The sequence below is a fragment of the Periophthalmus magnuspinnatus genome, chromosome 9 (genome assembly GCF_009829125.3).
Source record: "Periophthalmus magnuspinnatus isolate fPerMag1 chromosome 9, fPerMag1.2.pri, whole genome shotgun sequence".
NCBI classification, from domain to species: Eukaryota; Metazoa; Chordata; class Actinopteri; order Gobiiformes; family Gobiidae; genus Periophthalmus; species Periophthalmus magnuspinnatus.
Window position 1 is genome coordinate 2,841,505 of NC_047134.1, and position 22,539 is coordinate 2,864,043.

The window sequence follows — 22,539 nt, forward strand, 5'->3', positions numbered from 1 at the left end:
AAGCCGCTTTTCTTTCCGCGCACGCTCTGGCGCAAACGCAGTGGCTCAGAGACTGCGCCCTCTGGTGGAAACGCGTCAAGCACTCCGCGTCCCAGGTCAGTCCAGGGGTCACACTCAGAGGAGCAGGTTTGTGTTCAGTTTCTAATGATTGAACGAGGTGAGTACAAGCCGCACACGAAATATTAAATGTCCCATAATGCACTGCTCTGATCTCTGTTCTAATGTTTCTTCATCACAAACAGACCTGGAGTTGTGTTTTGTTTCATTCACACATGTTTAACACACAAACCCTGCAGATTTGGGGTGAGTTCTTCTCTCAAACTAAAACACTCTGTTCCACCTTGTGATGTCATCATGTGGTAATACAGGATGTGCTCCACTGTGTTTTTATACTCTACACACCTTCACTAGAATCATTTGGATTATTTCAGCCCTGGAATTGTCAATCTCTACTGAACTACAGGTAAAAGGAGCTGTTAACTTGAAAACTACCACTTCATGACATCACAAGGTGGAACAGAGCATTTTGAGCTTTGGAGATGTTACAGACTAATAATAAAGTGTTACTCAAACATGTGTGAATGAAATAAAACACAACTCCAGGTCTGTTTTTGAGGAGGAGCATTAGAACATGACTTAAAGCTCAGTTTGTTTAATACAGGACCTTTAAGTCACAGACCAAACAAACAAGGTCTTAAACAGAACAGCAGAGTTTGAAAATATAAAACGAAACAGGACAACTGCACATTTAGAAGTATTTTATTTAGTACATTTCATCGGAGCAAAGAACACATAAAAATCCTCAATTTTATTTGTTGCATTTCATGAGTTTTAAAAGTTTAAAACCATTAAAATAATAAAAAGTGATAAAAAAGTTCAGTCCTCATCTGGATCATCAAAGGCCACTCCCGTCGCATCACGTTTCCTGAAAGTAAAAAGACAAACTAGCATCACTATTACATCATCATCGTTACAGCACAGCCTCAGTCCTGATGTGCTTGTCTCTCTACGGTTCTCATCTCTGACCCCTATGGATCATTATGTGATAATTTACACTTTTTAAATCACAATGTTCATCTAAAACGACTTAGTAAAAGTCCACTGACTTCCGCGTTAGAAAATTGCGGTGCCCAATGGGAGCTGACGTCACCGTAGACATGATCACAACAAAGCGCCGCATGCCGTCGGCGCCCCCTAAGGACAGCTGCACATCACAATTTTTTTAATTTGACGACGTGACGCTGCCGAATCCTACGAGTATCATCAAATAAGAAAATAAAACTGGAGAAGGAAGTGTGTACGTCACAGTGGGCGTGTCAGTGACGTCACAGTGATGTCGAAGTGGGCGTGTACGTCGCAGTGGGTGTGTACCGGTGGAGATTAAACGGGGGTTGATCGACAAAATGGCGTGTTGAAAATAGTGGATTAAAGATTAAACTCAAACATTAATCACTCCAAATACAACTTCAGAGGCTCAATGAGAAGAAACGACTAGAACATGGATAAAGATCTGAACAGTTTGAACAGGGCGGGTTTAAAGGTCACATGGCGTTGGTGTTGCAGCTCTGGGTGGAGCGTGCGTTTCTGTTTCTTGTGCTGTGGTGTTTTTTCTGTTTCTCCACACAGGGACAGTAAAAGCTGCTCTGATGTTCTATAAACAGTGTGTCAGGTTCAATACAGAGTGCGTCCTTAGAGACACTGTCATTTTCATAGAGCCATGCCCTACTCACTTTTTGGTTCCTGGGTTGATGAGAGACGATCCAGGAAGTCTTTTCTTTGGTGTCACCAAGGGGGCGCTGTTCTGTTGCCGAGGCTCAAATTCTACAGACACAAGAAAACACGACGACAAATAAATCCATCAGGAAAAGTATGAGTTCTAACGTCAACAGCAACATCACCGCTGTGAGACTGCCTCCATAGACTGTATATGTAAATGGACAGAGCTAACGCGCTAACCGCCACATTCCAAACAGGAAGTGGTCATGTGCGCACTTCAGTTCTGTAGACTCTGGCTCCAGTTCACCATCTGTGTAAAAAACATGTCCCCTCTCTCTGTAGCTGCTGCTGTCAGACTCGTCATTTTGGTCTTAAATCTTTGTATTAACCTGCTCTACATGATCCTGGGGTTTTATTTCACTGTTTTGTCCCATTAATAACAGACCAATCAGGCGCCTTCTGTGCTCGAGGTCACTCCTGCTAGCGTCATTCAAACCAGCGGGATTGGCTCTTTTGGAATTCCAAATATGGAACCATGCTCCAGATTACCCACCCACTGACTTTAATGGGCGGTGCTCAGTGGCGCATGTCGCGAGTTTAGCCTTTAGCAGCTAGGTACATCTGGTCCTGCCCATGGACCATGCACAGTTGAGCTTTCCCCCATGAGACTTTTAGCAACAAGAGCAATTGGAGCGGCTGTGAAGGAGGCAAGGGAATAAAAAATAAATGATAATGTTTGTGCTTCAGGAGCCTCTGAATCATGTTCTAAACCTGCGGCTCGTTCTTGACAGTCGGACTCAGTCACATCGCTCACATGCTCGTTCATGTCGTACCATGTGACCACTCAAACTAATTAGAGCTTGAGCTTAGCTAGAGCGAACATAGAGCGTAGCCGAATCCAACTATTAAAACACCATTTTTAAGACAATAGATGGATTTTAAGCTGACAAAAAGTTTATGATCTGAAAATAGGTCTGCGCTCTATAAGAAAAATGCTTTCTAGGCAGGAGGGATTTTTTCATTGTAGTACCAATGAGTGGCCACTAGTCCAACGTCACACTTACTGTTTTACCTGAGCTGTGTTTCTGGTGGTTCTTCAATGGACTCGAGGCTAAAACTGCTCCTGAAACAGATGAAACTCAGGTCAGATCTTGAGGTGACCATGAGGGCTGAAGTCGACTCTAGACAAGTGCTAGAGATTGGTCCACTCAAAAGTGGGCGTGGCCAAAGCTTTCAAAACCATCTGACCCAAACTCCACTCACAAGACTACGCCTGCAGGGGGAGCTCATGCAAAAACTACACACACACACGCACACACACACACACACACCCACCCCCACACACACACACACACACACACCCCCCCCCACCCACACACACACACACACACACACCCCCACACACACGCACAATCAATCTAATTCTTTATTCTCCAAGGTCATTTAGTCATTACAGACACAAAAGCTGGTTTAGACCTGGTTCAGTCCTTATTTAGTCCTGGTTCAGTTCTGGCTTAGTCCTACCACAGTATCTCCATGGAAACAAGCAGGTGAACGAGATTCCACCATAAAGGTTCCATAGTGCGGCTTTAAATAGAAAAGAGAACGGCTTTTACGGTCAGCGCTGTTGGAGAGGGCGTCGGCCATCTTAAACAGGAGCTGCTTCACTTCCTCTTTGGCAGCGGCGGCGTCCATCTTGGAGAGGTTCAGGCGTGTGGGATTTGAACCAGAGACCGATCGTAACTGGGCGAGTTCATCCTTCACCTCAAAGTGCACATCTCCAGAGCTGAAAAGAAACAAAGAACAAAAACCAGGACTGAACCAGGACTGAACCAGGATTAAACCAGAACTGAACCGGAACTGAACCAGGACTAAACCAGGACTAAACCAGGACTAAACCAGGACTAAACCAGGACTAAACCAGGACTAAACCAGAACTGAACCAGGACTGAACCAGGACTAAACCAGGACTAAACCAGGACTAAACCAGCACTAAACCAGGACTAAACCAAGACTAAACCAGGACTGAACCAGGACTAAACCAGGACTGAACCAGGACTAAACCAGGACTGAACCAAGACTGAACCAAGACTGAACCAGGACTAAACCAGGACTAAACCAGGACTAAACCAGGACTAAACCAGGACTAAACCAGGACTAAACCAGGACTAAACCAGGACTAAACCAGGACTAAACCAGAACTGAACCAGGCCTAAACCAGGACTAAACCAGGACTAAACCAAGACTGAACCAAGACTGAACCAGGACTAAACCAGCACTGAACCAGGACTGAACCAGGACTGAACCAGGACTGAACCAGGACTAAACCAGGACTAAACCAGGACTAAACCAGGACTAAACCAGAACTGAACCAGGACTAAACCAGGACTAAACCAAGACTGAACCAAGACTGAACCAGGACTAAACCAGGACTGAACCAAGACTAAACCAGGACTGAACCAAGACTAAACCAGGACTAAACCAGGACTAAACCAGAACTAAACCAGAACTGAACCAGGACTAAACGAGCTCTAATTCCATGTATTGCAGACAAGTATAGACAGACCTGAGTTTGTGACAGAAATCCTCGGGAGATTTTAGACACAGTTTTTGAGTCTAAAACAAAACAAAAATTATTTTACAAAACTCATAAATGTGACGATAAAAACAAAATCAGAAAAAACTTACAAACGTCTCCAGCTCCTCATCTGCAGAGTCTGCGGTCCACACGTCTGCGGCATCTGTCACACTACAACACAGCATTCACTCAGATGCCCAACCTCCTGTGTGTCAGATGCCCTCCCAACCTCCTGTATCTCTGTAGTGTTAGACTGAGATGGGGACAGGTCAAATGTCTAATAATCTGCAGGTGTTGTGTCCGATGCCCTCCCAGATGTTACAGTGTGTCAGATGCCCTCCCACGTGTTGTGTTGTGTAATTTGTGGATTTGTCATTTGGAGATGTGTGGATAAAACAAGAGAAAGAGACTCGTGCGTCTGCTCCACGCGTCAGTCACAGTGAGCGTTGCGCACGTTGCGCACGTTGCGCACATCTCACTGTTGTTGTTGTTCACCTGATTTTGAAGCCTCCGTGTTTACTCCGCGTGCAGCAGAACACGTGTCTGCAGCCGGAGCTTTGTTCTGTCACGGAGCAGAACCGACACGACTCCATCCCCCAGAGGCTGTGCGTGACTCTGGGTGGCTCTGCTTGGCTCAGCTTGGCTCTGGGTGGCTCAGCTTGGCTCAGCTTGGCTCTGGGTGGCTCTGGGTGGCTCTGCTTGGCTCTGGGTGGCTCTGCTTGGCTCAGCTTGGCTCTGGGTGGCTCAGCTTGGCTCAGCTTGGCTCTGGGTGGCTCTGGGTGGCTCTGCTTGGCTCTGGGTGGCTCTGCTTGGCTCAGCTTGGCTCTGGGTGGCTCAGCTTGGCTCAGCTTGGCTCTGGGTGGCTCTGGGTGGCTCTGCTTGGCTCAGCTTGGCTCTGCGTGACTCTGCGTGACTCTGCGTGGCTCTGCGTGGCTCTGAGTGGCTCTGCTCGGCTCTGGGTGTCTCGTGTTTTCCCCGGTTAAAACTGATCGTCTATGGCAGCGCTGCAGAATCACTACAAACTTTTGAACTCTTCCGGGTGTTTCTTCTGCGCATGCGCACATACATATGCCTCACTGCTGCCCCCTGGCGCCTGCAGGCGTCTGATGTCTGTTCATTTGGAGAATAAGCATCAGGTGTAATGTACCGGATACTTTTTACTTTTACTCAGGGATGGGAGAGTACATGTTTGTTATAGAATACTGAATACTGCAGTAATACAGCTATACTGGCGCGTGGATCAGTCCTCATACATATTTGATATTATCTCGCGGGCCAAATATAATTACATCGAGAGCCAAATTTGGCCCACGGGCCTGAGTCTGACCTAAACAGACGCTCTCAGGACACCACCCAAACAGACGCTCCCAGGACACCACCTAAACGTGAACAGTGATCTTAAAAAACTCTAATAATAGAAACAGAGAAGTTTTTCTGAAGTTGTTTTTTTTTTTTTTTTTTTTAAATCAGTTTGGGTCAGTATATTTAAAACATTTCTTTATTAGTTCTTGCAAGTGAAACAACAACAGGTTAAGCTGATCAGCACATGATTTTATATCACATTTTAAGTATAAATTCAGTAGAATCTTCATATAGATATAAACTAGAATGGAAGCCTTTGTCATGAAATTAATTTTTCTGCCTTTGACGTGGATGGATTATTGCATAAACTGCTTCAGTTAAACAGCTGTGGGCAGCCCCATGGCTTTTTTGAAAACACTTTGTGCATCCTCACTCAGGGTGTCTAGTAAGTACTTGAGTGCAAGGTATGTTGATAAAGCAGAAAAACCCATTGCAAAAGGTATTCCAAGAAAAGGAACAAACTTGGTTCCCTCCTGTGCTGCAAGAAGTCCCCCCACAAGTATAAAGCTCCTCAGGACTCCAATCACGAGCTCTGCGGTTATTTTGACCCCAGTCAGAGGGGATTTGATCTCTTTTTTGAGCTCCTCCATGGAGACACCTGTGGCTTCAGAAAGTCTCATCAAAGACGTATCACTAAGACTCAGAGATTTCTGACACTCTTTTACAAATTTCACCATGAGGGCAATATCAACAACAACAGAAGTTCCAGGGATCGGCGACATTGCCCCTGCAGCAGATCCCAAAACATACAGTTTAATTCTGCTCTTTAAAACCTGCTTCTTCTTGTTGATGGCCTCCAGACTGATGTTAGGCAAAGCCAGCAGGAGAGCGTCTCGTGTGTGTTCAGGAAGTTCACTCTCCAGAGTTTGCCCCAAAGCTTCAAAGTCGTACAGGTGCAGGTCAGAGCTGGAGACCAGGAAGACCTTTGGTGACTCGATCTCCAGCTGCTCAAGTCCTGCAATTAGCAAAGGATTATAAAAGCCTCGTTTACATTGGTTCATTTTGGAGCGGTCAGTCTGAGAATGTCAACACTGTCTAAAGTGAACCTCCCTGTTTGAGGTCTGACCCTGGAGGGTACGAGCTCCAGAGAGTCTGACCCTGGAGGGTACGAGCTCCACTGGGGCTAAAACAAAAAGCAGATATAAATGTAAAATAATAATTTCTCACTAAACACTGACTTGACCAGGGATATGCATTGTAAAACAAAGCTAGCGTGTTAGCACCTCTGTTTCCTGTTTATAGATTTGACAAATTGATCCAAACCCACTGTTACATAAAGAGGCTAAAACACGGCGACAACAAGTGAAATAAATGCAGAAAAAACTGACACTAAACCAGAAATAGTTTTGTGTTTGTGCTAACCCGGAGCCTGGAGCCTGGAGCCTGGAGCCCAGAGCATGGAAGCACAACTTGGTTGAATTGGGCCAGTGGAAAAGAAGCTAATGTCATAAAGTACACAAGAATGGACAAAATAAAACACAACAGGGAAAGACCAAAGAGCAGTGAAATGTTTTTAAATCATAGTTACCTTCAACACAGTTGTTCCTAATTAGTGAAAGAGTTTCTCTCTCATTAAACACTTTCTTGTCTCTTTTTTCATTTTGGATGTCTTGGTCAATTTTGGATCGAATAAAGTAGAACTTTTTGTTCATCTTCTGAATTTCGTGAGCCAGTTTTGCATCATTTTCTTTGAAGCGAGTGTTAGAGATGATGAGGAAGAAGTCATATTTCTCAAACTCCACTTTCTCCAGGTACTGGTCAGCTTTGAAATTAGGCGTGCCAATCCCAGGCAGGTCCCATATCTTAACGTTGGGGTGATCTGGATGGGGGTACTCAATTGGCTCCATAGTGGTCTCCACAGGTCCAGTCGGAGCAGCTCCCTCATCAGAGTTCTTCAGGCCTCTGAGAGCATTGACGAAACTGGATTTACCACAGCCCGACTCTCCAGTGACTCCGATGGTCAGTGAAGCGTTGTCTATTGCCTCTAAACGCTCTTTGGCCAGTTTAGCAGCAGCCGCCTGGTCATTGTTTTCAAGAGCAGCTTTCATTTCTGCAGAGAAGTTGTCCATCTTGGTCTCTTAAAAAAATTATATATAAAAATTATATATAAAATATATATATATATATATATATATATATATATATATATATATATATATATATATATATATATATATATATATATATATATATATATATATATATATATATATATATAAATCCAAATCAGTCAGATTTATTTAAGTATTGTGAAATACTTACAGGAGCAGAGCTGCTGTCAGCAGATATTTCTGAGGTGAATGAAGAACACTGATCTGCAGTACATATATATGTGTATGTATGTATATATATGTACATGCTCCTCCTCACCACACCCACTGCTGTAAGTTTCAATCCACTTTATTAATAACACATCTCATAGACAAGTGTAAAAAAGGGAAAAATGAAACTTAGCTCTATATAAAATATAATATAAATACAAATATAAAGTAATAAAGTAAATCATTTGTAAATGTTCACCACCACTACACACATTCACTGATGTCTCATCATTTAAGAACAAAACAACAAGGAATGAACTATCACAACATTTCCATTGGTGCTTAAGAGCAATCCTATCAGACTGGAATAAATGTATGTGTAATATTATTCACACTGACATAGTAGTAGCACTGGTAGTAGCAGTAGCAGTACCAGTAGCAGTATTTGTAGCAGTTGTAGTCATAGCACCAGCAGCAGCAGTAGTAGCAGCAGTAGTAGCAGTATTTAAGTTACTATTATTATTATTATTATATTATATATTATATTATATTTAACTGCAGCTAAACTGCAGGGCAATACTTTAATATAAATAGTGTGACCTTAAGTGACTATGATTGATGTAATTTGCTGTAGGGTGATTTTCCTCTAAATAAAATGACTGAAAAAAACTGAACTCTTTGGAGTATTAGGCTCTTTGGAGTATTGGGTTCTTTGGAGTATTGGGCTCGTTGGCGTACTGGGCTCTTTGTGAAGCAGAGACGGTACAGATTTTTGGGGGTAAATATTAGCATGAGTAAAAGTGCTGTCTGGAGGGAAGGACTGAATGACCCTCTGCAGTTCACCTAAACACCCAAATCCTGTTCATCCTCCAGCAGCTGGACTCCTCAGGAACCTAGACCAGGATCCTGTTTGTGGACTCCAGCTCTGTGATCAACACCTCCCTGATCTGCAGCTTGCATAAGCTCTCTCTGCTCTGTCTGACTCCAACTACAGAGGGCGCACAGACTTCCAGACGGACCAGAGTGAGTGTGTGCGATTGGGGAAGAATGTCTCGGACACTGGGACAAAGAGATTCTGGCAAACCGTCCGACGCCTCAGGAGGGGGAAGCAGTGCTTCACCAACACTGTTTACAGTGCGGGTGGAGAGCTGCTGACCTCGACTGGGGATGTTGTCGGGCGGTGGAAGGAATACTTTGAGGATCTCCTCAATCCCACTGTCACGTCTTCCGAGGAGGAAGCAGAAACTGGGGACCCAGAGGCGGACTCGTCCATCACCCTGGCTGAAGTCACTGAGGTGGTTGGCAAGCTCCTCGGTGGCAAGGCTCCGGGGGTGGACGAGATCCGTCCTGAGTACCTCAAGTCTCTGGATGTTGTGGGGCTATCTTGGCTGACACGTCTCTGCAACATCGCGTGGCGGTCGGGGACAGGGTTCGAGGGTTCGAGGGTTCATGGGAGTATGCCCAACCAGTCCACATGTGTTTTGTGGATCTGGAGAAGGCATTCGACCGTGTCCCTCGTGGTGTCCTTTGGGGGGTGCTCTGGGAGTATGGGGTCCGGGGCTCTTTGCTAAGGGCTTTCCGGTCCCTGTATGACCGGAGCGGGAGCTGTGTTCGCATTGCCGGCAGTAAGTCAGACCTGTTCCCGGTGCATGTTGGACTCCACCAGGGCTGCCCTTTGTCACCAGTTCTGTTCATTATATTTATGGACAGAATTTCTAGGCGCAGCCAGGGGCCGGAGGGGGTCTGGTTTGGGAACCACAGGATTTCATCTCTGCTATTTGCAGATGATGTTGTCCTGATGGCTTCTTCGAGCCAGGACCTGCAACAGGCACTGGGGCGGTTTGCAGCCGAGTGTGAAGCGGCTGGGATGAGAATCAGCTCCTCCAAATCTGAGGCCATGGTTCTCGACCAGAAAAAGGTGGTTTGCCCTCTCTGGGTGGGTGGTGAGTCTCTGCCCCAAGTGGAGGAGTTCAAGTATCTCGGGGTCTTGTTCACGAGTGAGGGAAGGATGGAGCGTGAGATTGACAGGCGGATCGGTGCAGCGTCTGCAGTGATGCGGTCGCTGTATCGGTCCGTTGTGGTAAAGAAGGAGCTGAGCCGGAAGGCGAAGCTCTCGATTTACCGGTCAACCTACGTTCCTACCCTCACCTATGGTCATGAGCTTTGGGTAATGACCGAAAGGACAAGATCGCGGATACAAGCGGCTGAAATGGGCTTCCTCCGCAGAGTGGCCGGGCGCACCCTTAGGGATAGGGTGAGGAGCTCGGTCACACGGGAGGAGCTCGGAGTAGAGCCGCTGCTCCTACACGTTGAGAGGAACCAGCTGAGGTGGCTCGGGCATCTGCTCAGGATGCCTCCTGGACGCCTCCCTAGGGAGGTGTTCTGGGCATGTCCCACCGGGAGGAGGCCCCGGGGAAGACCCAGGACACGCTGGAGGGACTATGTCTCTCGGCTGGCCTGGGAACGCCTTGGGGTCCCACCGGAGGAGCTGGAGGACGTGTCCGGGGTGAGGGAAGTCTGGGAGTCCCTGCTTAGACTGCTGCCCCCACGACCCGGCCCCGGATAAGCGGAAGAAAATGGATGGATGGATGGACTGGGACAGGAGTTCCACAGGGCTGTGTACTTTCCCCCCACTCTTCCCTAAGTACACCAACTGCTGCATCTCCAGACACCACTCTGTAAAGCTCAGTTTGAGACGACATCGCTCTCATCTCGGACGGTCATGTATCTGCAAAAAGAGGGAGGTGGATTTGGCTCGTCATGGCCTAAGCAAATTCCTGGTTTTTTAATTTTGTTAACTGGCAATGGCAATAAAACCTTTTTCCTGATTCTGATTATGAGATCGTTAACAAAAGGAATAAATGGGCCCACATAGCTTAACAGTTAGAAAATAAACATTTTTTTTATTAGGGTCTGCTAAAAAACAAACAGTACACACAGAGCCCTTGCTGTTGATGAAATAGCATGAAGTTAACTTTTTTCCTGCATTTTGATATACAGGGTGTCCATAAAGTCTCTTTACAATTTAAAACATTTATTACAAAGGCAGTTGATCAGATATCTTATTCAGACTTGTTCTGTTGTACTCAGTGGTTTCGAAAGTGTTTGACCTCGTTTCATACCTCTCTATATGGGCTCCATTAGACACACGAAGCACATCAGGACAGGACTGGATTTCTTGCCGTGTTTCGCTGTAGCAGAGCCTCATCAATGGTTCAGTTGCATCTGTATCTTTTGCTTTAGTGCAGTAATGTCCCTTATCTTTGTTCAATACACGATATCTTTAACATAGTGTTATGACCCAGCTTATGTAGGGTCAGGTGTGTGGTGAATCCTCTTAAGTATGGGAGACAGCAGCAGGTGAGCCACAGGCCGAGAAACAGTCCTCCAATCACAGACGAGGGCTCACACAGCCAGGGTTTCATGGGGAAAATGGACAGATTTAGCAACACACAACAGGCAAATAATAACAAAGAACTTAAGGCCTAGAGCTGTAACACATAGTCCCACAGAAACAAATCCAGAGGTGTCTCTGGTGAACATGGTGCACACAGTATTGATCTGTTCCTTCTAATCCAACTGTCTGGAAATGTTTGAGGATCTCATGAACATGCAGACCCCAATGTGATTAAAACTTATATAACCACTGAGTACAAAAGAACAAATATAATTAATATATCTTATCACTTGCCTTTGTAAATTTTAAAATGTAAAGAGACATTATGGACATCTGTAGTAGATTAAGTGTTGCAGGATGATCAGTGTGGCTTTAACATTCTCACAGAGTGTAGAGGTGTAGTGGTGATGCAGCGGACTCATTTAGCACACTTTACATTAGTGCTCATGGAACTATGAAAAACTCACTTCATTTACCACATCCTCTTATACTTTTTATTAGGCCCGAGACCCTACAGGGCGTAGGGCCTATTGCTTCCGCAACGATGAGTGCAACGATGAGTGCATGGGGCCACGAAGTTGTGCGCTTCGTGTGCAACTTCATGGCCCAAACACACTCCTGGCATCGAGCCCTATCCAAGTCCCCATGCCACAGGCATGGGCCATATTTATTACTGCTAAAATGAATGGAAGTCAATGGGAGGTCAATGGCGGATCTCGAGGCGCGTCAGCACCCGTCATTCGCCATTGACCCAACGGTGACATGGGGAAAGTCGAGAGCTTTCAAAAAAATATATATAAATATATAATATGTATAATATGTCATTCTAATGTTATCGGATATATTGTTTTTGCTAAAAATATATATGTATATATATTTTTTCTTCTTCTTCTGCGATGCGCCAAACTGCCAATGTTATCCTAATGGGAAACCTCCCAAGTTTGTATTTTGCACGGTGTTGCCATGGTGATGCCTGGAAAAAGCCATGTTTTTGCATTTTGTGCATCAGTCCTTCCACTGTGTTTAGACTTTGTTTAGTGACAAGTACAGCCCAAAGCTGCAATAACAGGGACAAAACTGGCACGTTAGCACCTCCTGTAGGGAGTGCCGGGTCGGTCGAGTGCAAAGCACAGCCTGCGAGGGCCGTTCGATGCCGCTTGCGGCTTTAATTTTACTTTTACTTTGCCTTTTTCTCTGATAGAAAATGTATTCATTAAATGTTTTAGATTGTACATATCTGTCCAGCAAGTGTTTTTAATGACATAATAATATAGACATAATTGGTCAATGAAGTAAAAGTTGGATTAATATAGGGGAAAAGACAGATCTGGAGATTTGAAATTTTTGCATATTTATCCGTAAAAAGTCTCAGAAATACACCGTCTCCAAATACCTAGGCCCAAACCCTCAGGGCTTCACATTTGGTGATCTCTCATTAAAACACATGTACTTTGGAATTTATAATAAACTGATTCAGTCCTGGTTCAGTCCTGGTTCAGTCCTGGTTTAGTCCTGGTTTAGTCCTGGTTTAGTCCTGGTTTAGTCCTGGTTTAGTCCTGGTTTAGTCCTGGTTCAGTCCTGGTTTAGTCCTGGTTTAGTCCTGGTTTAGTCCTGGTTTAGTCCTGGTTTAGTCCTGGTTCAGTCCTGGTTCAGTCCTGGTTTAGTCCTGGTTTAGTCCTGGTTTAGTCCTGGTTTAGTTCTGGTTCAGTCCTAGTTTAGTCCTGATTTAGTCCGGGTTTAGTCCGGGTTCAGTCCGGGTTTAGTTCTGGTTCAGTCCTGGTTTAGTCCTGGTTTAGCCCTGGTTTATTTCTGGTTCAGTCCTAGTTTAGTCCTGATTTAGTCCGGGTTTAGTCCGGGTTTAGTCCTGGTTTAGTCCTGGTTTAGTCCTGGTTCAGTCCTGGTTCAGTCCTGGTTTAGCCCTGGTTTAGCCCTGGTTTAGTTCTGGTTTAGTTCTGGTTCAGTCCTAGTTTAGTCCTGATTTAGTCCAGGTTCAGTCCGGGTTCAGTCCGGGTTCAGTCCGGGTTCAGTCCTGGTTCAGTCCTGGTTCAGTCCTGGTTCAGTCCTGGTTCAGTCCTGGTTCAGTCCTGGTTTAGTCCTGGTTTAGTCCAGGTTTAGTCCAGGTTTAGTTCTGGTTCAGTCCTAGTTTAGTCCTGATTCTTGTGGTTTTATTGATTTCCTCGTTGTGGCTGGACTCTCACAGCAGAAGCAGCAGAAACAGCAGAGGCAGTGGGTGCGTTTGGTTTCATGACTTATATTCATCTCATGTGAAAAGCGCATTACCACAGAATACACAGAAATTGCTCGTGTAGATGTTTGACCTCATGACCTCAGTGATTTCTGGTCTGGACATAAATAAGTGACCAAACACTGACCTTTCATTTTGGGGTTTGACCAACTCAGAAGTGCAGCGTGTTCATGTTCTACATAGAACTTATTTAACCCCCAAGAAGAAGTACCTGATGAAACTCACCTCTCCTCCATATTGTTCAGAGAACACGATTTATACTTTTATCCACATGTTTTGGGATTGTAAAGAGGTCAATCTATTTTGGAAAACTGTACATTCTTATTTAACTAAAATGAAAACAAAAAGATACGACTGGCAGGTTTAACAGCAGTGAAAAAACTTCTGGCCCTTCACTGGCAAACATCTAACAACTTGACTCCTACTCACTGGATCAATACCTTTCATTATGTCATGAACATGGAATTATCAGGAGACAAAATGCATTCAGCCAAGACAAAAACTCTCATTATGGAATAAAACCTTATTAGAACTGGATAATCTCAAAGTAGCTGAGTAGAGTCGCTGTGAGAGGCCTTTAATTATTTTAAAATAGATCAAATAAATTATGGTGGTATTATTATTATTATTAATAATAATAATAATAATAATAATAATAATAATAATAATAATAATAATGAAGGGTGTATATATATGTATAGGCGTATATGAATACATATATAGTGTACAAGTATTTATGTGTATAAGTATGTTTTATGGTATAGGTGTGTGTATATAAGTGTGCATTTATGCATGTGAGTTTGTATTTAGTTGTGTATTTAGTAAGTGTTTGTATATGTGCATGCACACATTTTTTTTTTGTCCTGATTTTGTTATTATACAAAAAATAAAATTTGATCACAATAAAAAAAAGAAGTGCAGCGTGTGCAGCTCAGAGGAAGTTAATGAATATTGGACTGGGTGATTTGGGCAGTGTTTTTCCTGTATCCATGGAGACCCTGCTTGGAGATAGCTATGCTAACCTGCTAGCTCTGAAATGCTACAGACTTTCTACACCAAACATGACAGAAGATGTTTCAGAGGGAATGGCCCGTCTCATCAGTGACTGAAGCAATAGAGCAGAGAGTGAATATTCAGAGTGAATATTCAGAGTGTCAATATTCAGAGTGAATATTGAGAGAGTGAATATTCAGAGAGTGAATATTTATAGAGTGAATATTTAGAGAGTGAATATTCAGTGTCCTGCAGCCTCCAGGGGGCGCCAGGTGAACTCTGGAGACACAACAGGAACTCTGGATAATCACTCTCTGAATATTCACTCTCTGAAAGTCTCTCATCACGACATCAGTGTTTCTTTAATAATTACATCTACATTGACAATTATAAATCTTACAATCTCAGTTTAATAAAATGGATCCTACAGAAATATGCAACAAGAATATTTCACATGACTAATTCCTCCTGGCAAGTGCTGGTGTACAGGATTAGATCCAGTTTGGTTTAGACCAAGTTCAGTCCTGGTTTAGTCCTGTTTTAGTCCTGGTGTAGTCCTGGTTCAAGCCTGGTTCAGTCCTGATTCAGTCCTGGTTTAATCCTGGTCTAGGCCTGGTTTAGTCCTGGTTTAGTCCTGTTTTAGTCCTGTTTTAGTCCTGGTTTAGACTTGGTTTAGACTTGGTTTAGACCTGGTTTAGTCCTGTTTTATTCCTGTTTTAGTCCTGGTGTAGGACTACGTTCAGTCCTGGTTTAGTCCTGGTTTAGTCCTGGTTTAGTCCTGGTTCAGTCCTGGTTCAGTCCTGGTTCAGTCCTGGTTCAGTCCTGGTTTAGTCCTGGTTCAGTCCTGGTTTAGTCCTGGTTCAGTCCTGGTTCAGTCCTGGTTTAGTCCCGGTTTAGTCCCGGTTCAGTCCCGGTTCAGTCCTGGTGTAGTCCTGGTTCAGTCCTGGTGTAGTCCTGGTTCAGTCCTGGTTTAGTCCTGGTTCAGTCCTGGTTTAGTCCTGGTTTAGTCCCGGTTTAGTCCCGGTTCAATCCTGGTTTAGTCCCGGTTCGGTCCTGGTTCAGTCCTGGTTTAGTTCTGGTTTAGTCCTGGTTCAGTCCTGGTGTAGTCCTGCTTTAGTCCCGCTTCAGTCCCGGTTCAGTCCCGGTTTAGTCCCGGTTTATTCCTGGTTCGGTCCTGGTTCAGTCCTGGTTTAGTCCTGTTTTAGTCCTGGTTCAGTCCTGGTTCAGTCCTGGTTCAGTCCTGGTTTAGTCCTGGTTCAGTCCTGGTTCAGTCCTGGTTCAGTCCTGGTTTAGTCCCGGTTTAGTCCCGGTTCAGTCCCGGTTCAGTCCTGGTGTAGTCCTGGTTCAGTCCTGGTTTAGTCCTGGTTCAGTCCTGGTTTAGTCCTGGTTTAGTCCCGGTTTAGTCCCGGTTCAATCCTGGTTTAGTCCCGGTTCGGTCCTGGTTCAGTCGTGGTTTAGTTCTGGTTTAGTCCTGGTTCAGTCCTGGTGTAGTCCTGCTTTAGTCCCGCTTCAGTCCCGGTTCAGTCCCGGTTCAGTCCCGGTTTAGTCCCGGTTTATTCCTGGTTCGGTCCTGGTTCAGTCCTGGTTTAGTCCTGGTTCAGTCCTGGTTTAGTCCTGGTTCAGTCCTGGTTCAGTCCTGGTTTAGTCCTGGTTTAGTCCTGGTTCAGTCCTCGTTCAGTCCTCGTTCAGTCCTGATTTGGTCCTGGTTCAGTCCTGGTGTAGTCCTGCTTTAGTCCTGATTTGGTCCTGGTTCAGTCCTGTTCACTTGGTCCTGCCCTGGATCCATTGGCAGAATCGTGCAGAGTACTTCCCGGGGCTGACGGTGGAGAAGGATCTTCCCGGGAATCGGAGCGTCTTCCAGAGACTCTCCAGACGTTTTTTACAGCCATAAACCGTAAAGATGTCGATGATCCCCACGAAGTAGCGTTTGTCCTCGCCATCGATGACGTGGACTGCATTCTCGCAGTTAGGCAGCAGGCGGCGATGGTGCTCCCCAAAGTCCCGCAGTCCAGAGGGGAGGGACAGAGGGGCTAGTGGGAGGGCATCCGGGTCAGAACTGGCACCACCCAAGTCCACACCAGGATCTGGACCAGGATTTGGACCAGAATCAGTCTCAGGAGAGGTTCTGTTCTGAGAGAGGAGCGGCGCTGTGGGTTCATTCGCTTCAGAGGGACTGTCCATGTCCAGAGACCTGAGGGAAAGACCAGAATATAGTCCTGGTTTAATCCTGGTTCAGTTTGGCTCAGCCTTGGTTCAGTCCTGGTCCAGTCCTGGTCCAGTCCTGGTTTAGTCCCGGTTCAGTCCTGGTTCAGTTCTGCTTCAGCCCTGTTTTAGTCCTTCTTTAGTCCTTCTTTAGTCCTGGTTCAGTCCTGGTTTAGTCCTGCTTTAGTTCTCACTTGGTGGTGCGGAGGACCAGATTTGCGAGCGAGTGTCTCCCCTGAAGCTCGTCTTGGTGCAGAGGTTGATGAGCGAGGAGCAGACTGTAGTCCAGAACGTTCAGACCACGAAGGAACTCAACATCTGCCCTGACCTGCTCCACAAACCAGGACTTCTCTGGACCTGAGGAGCAGACAGTCATGAATCACACGGGAGTCTAACCCACAACCGCCGGTCACAGACTGCACATATCTCTGGACAGAGCTAAGCTGGTAGCTGCCGCGTTCCAAGCAGGAAGTGATCATGAGCTACCAAGATATGAACATTAGCCGCTATATTTGAGTCGAACGCTGTGGGTGACGTCACACTCACTTTGTCCAGTTCTTTACACAATCCATAAGTTTAACCCACAAACTTCACACTGAGAGAGTAGGAGAGAGGCTAACCACTCTGCCGCAGACGTACCCAGGGTGATGTGTTCTTGGAAGTTGTTGTCTTTCAGGACTTTGATGATGTGTTTTCCTTTGGTGTCAGGGTCGGTCCACCTGCCGACCTCACAGCCCTTCAGGTCGTACCTGAAACACAGTTTAGTCATGAGGGATGCTGAGTTTTCGAATTCACCACGCTTGTTTTGGTTCTAAACGTTCCACGCTACAGTACAGCGCACAAAAATGCCCAAACTGTTTTTTCTTCCTCATTACATCCTGAATGTTGCTCCACAGCCACGCCCACCCCAATAACCACGCCCACCCCAATAACCCTGCCCACCCCAATAACTACGCCCACCCCAATAACCCTGCCCACCCCAATAACCACGCCCACTCCAATAACCACGCTCACCCCAATAACCACACCCACCCCAATAACCACGCCCACTCCAATAACCACGCCCACCCCAATAACCACGCCCACCCCAATAACCACGCCCACCCCAATAACCCTGCCCACCCCAAACACCCGTGGGTGTGGAGCTGGATTTCTCATTCATTTTTCTCATAAACTTTCAGGAAAAAAAACAAAAACAAGAATATTAAAAGTTTGAAACCTCAGGGCTGATCAGCGACGTGGAACTAATGACACAAGAGCGGCACTTTTATTTAAATCTGTTTCTGAAAGTTAAACAACCAAGTTATTAAAACATGTCACACAATCACGGCCTTTTTGGACTTAAAACAACCATGACATGGATAATAGTTAGCGTGTAGCTGGTTAGCACGTAGCTCTTTAGCACATAGCTGGTTAGCACGTAGCTGGTTAGCATGTGACTGGTTAGCATGTAGTTGGTTAGCATGTGACGGGTTAGCATGTGGCTGGTTAGCACGTAGCTGGTTAGCACGTAGCTGGTTAGCATGTAGTTGGCTAACACATAGCTGGTTAGCACATAGCTGGTCGTTAGCTTGTGCGATGTCTTTGAACTCTTAATATTTGAATTGTTGCAAAAATGAATGTGAAATGTCCAGAACCACTGCTCAGTTCTGCTCAATGAGTGACGTCAGACACGTGCACCATGTGATCAGTCCTGACCAATCAGAACAACAGCTGTTAGAGCAGAGCCAGCACGGGCTCAGAGCAGAGCTAGGCTAAATCTGACAAAGCTAACTTTTAGGCACTTTGAGGATTTAAATTTTTTTTACATTTTTATTTTTTTTAAGAATCCTTCAAAATATGGAAACTTTACTGAGTCTGATTCAGGTTTGTTCTGTATTTTACAAAGTGAAAGTGAAAGTGTCTTTGGAGGTTTGAGTCTGACCTGATGTCAATCCTTTCATCGGGGAAGAACACGCTTTGCATCACGATGAAATATTTCTGTCAAATATTTGAACATGTTTTAAAATTGGAAACGAACAGGAACCATTTTAAATAGAGTCAGTTTACCTTCATTTCATTTGGGATGATAATCTTGTAAACTCCTGAAAACATCACAAACATGTCATCACGAACAAGTAGTAGTAGTACTAGCAGTTGCAGTAGTAGTAATAGTAGCAGTAGTAGTAGTAATAGTAGCAGTAGTAGTAGTAGTAACAGTAGTAGTAGCAGTAGTAATAGCAATAGTAGTAGTAGCTGTTGTAGCACTTGTAGTAGTAGTACTAGCAGTAACAGTGTTCGTAGTATTTGTACCCATGAAGCGGACCATGATGCTGTGTGGGTTCTTCTCCAGGTGCTGGACATAGGCCTTGAGTTTGTTGAGGAGAAACTGAACCTCACGTCGACTCTGAGTCTTCAGGAAAAACCTTTTATCATGTCTGAAACAAACACACTCAGTATTAAAGGTTCATGTGACTCAAACTGGAAAAACTCTGTTCCACCTTGTGATGTCATCATGTGGTGATACAGGAAGTGCTCCACTGTGTTTTTAAACTCCCTACAGCTTCACTAGAATCATTTGGATCATTTCAGATATGGACTTGCTGTGTGTGTCAGATGCCCTCCCTGTGTGTGTCAGATGCCCTCCCTGTGTGTGTCAGATGCCCTCCCTGTGTGTGTCAGATGCCCTTTTTACTGACGTGACAAAGAAGTCGGCTTTGCTCTTGGAGTTGCTGATGAACTGGACGTAGCACTGGTCAGAGCAGAGAGAGTCCAGATACTGCTCCTCGGAAATGCCCACGGAACACCGCAGGAACCGGAATACCGGAGCCGCGAAGGTCTCCATGGAGAAGCCCTGTCACAGGAGCAAACACGTCTAACACATTTGGACATGAGGGACAGGGGTTGTGCCCAGAGACTGTGGGCGTCAGTCGTCCTGCCGGTCACTCAGTGGGGTCTGACTTGTATTGATACTGTACAGTCACATCACGCTGAGAGGGTTCTACGTGTATGTCTGTGGCAGAATATTCAGCAGTTACCATGGAGACATAATGCACACATTATCAAACACAGCCAAAAAGAAGCTTAAAAAAAAAAAATAATAATATAAGAGAAAAATTGTATGTGTGTGCCTGTGTTTGTGTAGGGGTGTGTGTGCATGTGTATAAAATGTGTAGTGTGTGTGTGTGTGAATGTGTGTTTGTGCATGTATGTGTGTATGTATTTTTGTGTGTGTGTGGTGTGTGTGTGCATGTGTGTATGTATGTGTGTATGTATGTGCATATGTGTGTGTGTGTATGTATGCAGGGGTGTGCATGTTTGTGTGAATGTGTATGTGTGTGTATGTCTGTATATGTATATATGTTTATGTATGTGTATATGCGTTTGTGTGTGCATGTGTGTATGTGTATGTATGTGTGTATATACGTTTGTGTGTATGTTTGTGTGTATATATTTGTGTATGTGTGTGTTTATGCATGTGTGTGTATGTTGGGGTGTGTGTGTATGTGTGTGTATGTATGTGTGCATGTGTGTATATGTGTGTGTGTATGTATGTGTGTATGTGTATATGTCTGTATGTGTGTGTATGTATGTGTGCATGTGTGTATATGTGTGTGTGTATGTATGTATGTGTGCATGTGTGTATACGTGTGTGTCTCACCTTGTGTGTCTGCTGCTCCTTCTTCCTGTAGTCTTCCTCGGTCAGTCCGCTCGGCCTGTCGCTGACCACACCTTTCTGGATGGACACTCGCGTTCCTTCTTTGATGAACGTCGTGAGCCGGAAAAACTCGTGATCCGCTGAGATCTCGAAAACTCCCAGCATGCTCCACTGCTGGCGGAGGTGCCACCAGCGGCGCCGCCTCCTGGCCGCCCTGGACACTGTGCTGTCGGCCATCTTGGTCTTCAGATTGAAGTAAAGTGATGAGATTTGTGGCATCTGGTTCTTTGTTTCATTAAAGTGGTGGTCTGTGTCTACGCTCACAACAGAATCTGTGTCGCCAGAGCCTTAAAAACCTCCTCAAAAACACACCTGGAGTTGTGTTGTTTCATTCACACATAATTTTTTTTTAGAGTAACAATTTATTATCACTCTGTAACATCTCCAAACCTCAGAATGCTCTGTTCCACCTTGTGATGTCATGAAGTGGTAGTTTTCAAGTTAACAGCTCCTTTTACCTTTTGTTCAGTAGAGATTGGCCATTTCAGGGCTGAAATAATCCGAATGATTCTGGTGAAGGTGTGTGGAGTTTAAAAACACAGTGGAGCACTTCCTGTATTACCACATGATGACATCACAAGGTGGAACAGAGTGTTTTCAGTTCGAGAGAAGAACTCAGCTACTCACTACTACTACATCCACCACTAATACTACTACTACTGCTGCTGCTGCTACTACTACACGCACTACTACAACAACTATTACACTACACCCATTACTACTACTACTACTGCTACTACTACACCCACTACTCCTCCTCTACTTGGTGCTGATAGTATTTCTAGTTTTACTCACTGTATAAATCTTTTACATGGTCTTGTATAAGTAGCACAGTTACATTTGTTTCATTATGAAGCTGAAACAGGACTAAACCCAGAGGCTTCCTATAACAGAGCCAATACTTTTTACTCGAGTACATTCAGAGTATTAGCCCCGCCCCCTCCCTCGGTCATTTATAGATTTTAAATGTGTTTTTCCTAAATCTCTTCCTCATTAAACAGATTTTCAGTTTGGAGCGGTGCTTACCTGAGAGAGCAGACCTGATTGACTCTTCCTGGATCAGAGCGGTTCACTGGCCTCGCCCCCGGCCCCTGCCCCGCCCCCTTTGCATGCCTGACAGGTGAGTCACAGACAGTGAGACAGGTGAGTCTCGCAGATGTTAAACCTGCTCTGGAAAAACGGGAAGAACAGCATGAATTTATACTTTCTGTCTTATATTTCACAAAATGGGGTCACGTTATAAATTTACCTTTACACCACATTCCAAATGATTGTGCAAATTGCGTTTAAGTGTCATAAAGGTCAAATGTTTTGATTTCCAGTGAAACTCATAGATGGTATTGTGTCTCAGGCTCTTTGGGTCAGTGAAATCAGTCTCCGACACCTGGGCCAATTAGTTTGTCAGGTAAGTACAATTAAAGGAAAAACTACTGAAGAAGGACGGTCCACATTATTAAGCAGAACACCATTTTCAAGCAGTATGGGAAAGAAAAAGGATCTCTCAAATGCTGACAAGGTATAAAAAAACTTGACCTTGTTCATCGTGCTCGCTCAACCCCTGGACCACAGCAAACACCACGCTCTCGACTCACCAACTGATCTACCGTCATATTGCACTTTGCACTTCTGTAAATCAGATGTAGATGTAAGTCAGACGTTGCGACAGTCGCGTCTTTAGGGTCCCTGAAGGTGTGAAAATGACCTTTGTAAAGTATGTGGAGCTCATATCGATTCACATCTCCTATGTTCAAATGTAACTTGACCTGTTCAGATGTTTTCGATTGAAATGGCTTTTGATTTCAGTAATATGCAAATACCTCTAATTTAAAAAATAAACTAATGACCATTTTCAGTTCTTTACAACAATAACATGGTTTGAAACTCTGTTGTGCATCATCATTTGGAACGATGCATTTTAAGTTTTTATTTTTGAAAATATCCTGTTATCACTGAGAGGTTTGTTGTTCTCTAAAGGTTGATGATTTGAAAACTATGATGACGGAACGCAGTGTGGTTAAGTAGAGATCGGCAAGTCCACGTCTGAAATGATCCAAATGATTCTAGTTTAAAAACACAGTGGAGCACTTC

At 44.7% G+C, this 22,539-nt stretch overlaps 3 protein-coding genes across 4 annotated transcripts; all 3 read right to left on the reverse strand.

Moving 5' to 3' along the window:
- Positions 1-793: 793 nt before the first annotated feature.
- Positions 794-5,322, reverse strand: paxx (PAXX non-homologous end joining factor). The gene is made up of 7 exons (XM_033973202.2): positions 4,790-5,322; positions 4,405-4,465; positions 4,283-4,332; positions 3,333-3,502; positions 2,789-2,839; positions 1,731-1,821; positions 794-925 (listed from the first exon to the last, which is right to left on the reverse strand). The coding sequence occupies exons 1-7, from the start codon at positions 4,885-4,887 to the stop codon at positions 877-879; spliced, it is 570 nt and encodes a 189-aa protein (XP_033829093.1). The 5' UTR covers positions 4,888-5,322; the 3' UTR covers positions 794-876.
- Positions 5,323-5,942: 620 nt separating this feature from the next.
- On the reverse strand, positions 5,943-7,727 carry LOC117375721 (interferon-inducible GTPase 5-like). Its single transcript, XM_033972030.2, has 2 exons — positions 7,185-7,727; positions 5,943-6,611 (listed from the first exon to the last, which is right to left on the reverse strand). The coding sequence occupies exons 1-2, from the start codon at positions 7,723-7,725 to the stop codon at positions 5,974-5,976; spliced, it is 1,179 nt and encodes a 392-aa protein (XP_033827921.1). The 5' UTR covers positions 7,726-7,727; the 3' UTR covers positions 5,943-5,973.
- A 7,303-nt stretch (positions 7,728-15,030) lies between these two features.
- Positions 15,031-21,495, reverse strand: LOC117375865 (phosphatidylinositol 4-phosphate 5-kinase-like protein 1). Of its 2 annotated transcripts, XR_008648832.1 has the most exons (10): positions 21,478-21,495; positions 20,395-20,634; positions 19,433-19,587; positions 19,047-19,171; positions 18,804-18,838; positions 18,679-18,734; positions 17,394-17,503; positions 16,949-17,111; positions 15,220-16,743; positions 15,031-15,098 (listed from the first exon to the last, which is right to left on the reverse strand). XR_008648832.1 is itself a non-coding variant. In XM_033972218.2 (9 exons), exons 2-9 carry the CDS (start codon positions 20,626-20,628, stop codon positions 16,314-16,316), a joined length of 1,308 nt encoding a protein of 435 aa, XP_033828109.1. In that variant the 5' UTR covers positions 20,629-20,634; positions 21,478-21,495; the 3' UTR covers positions 15,105-16,313. The 2 variants fall into 2 exon arrangements, 1 of the variants encoding a protein (XP_033828109.1); XM_033972218.2 differs by lacking the exon at positions 15,031-15,098 and having other exon boundaries at positions 15,105-16,743.
- Between the last annotated feature and the right edge of the window lie 1,044 nt (positions 21,496-22,539).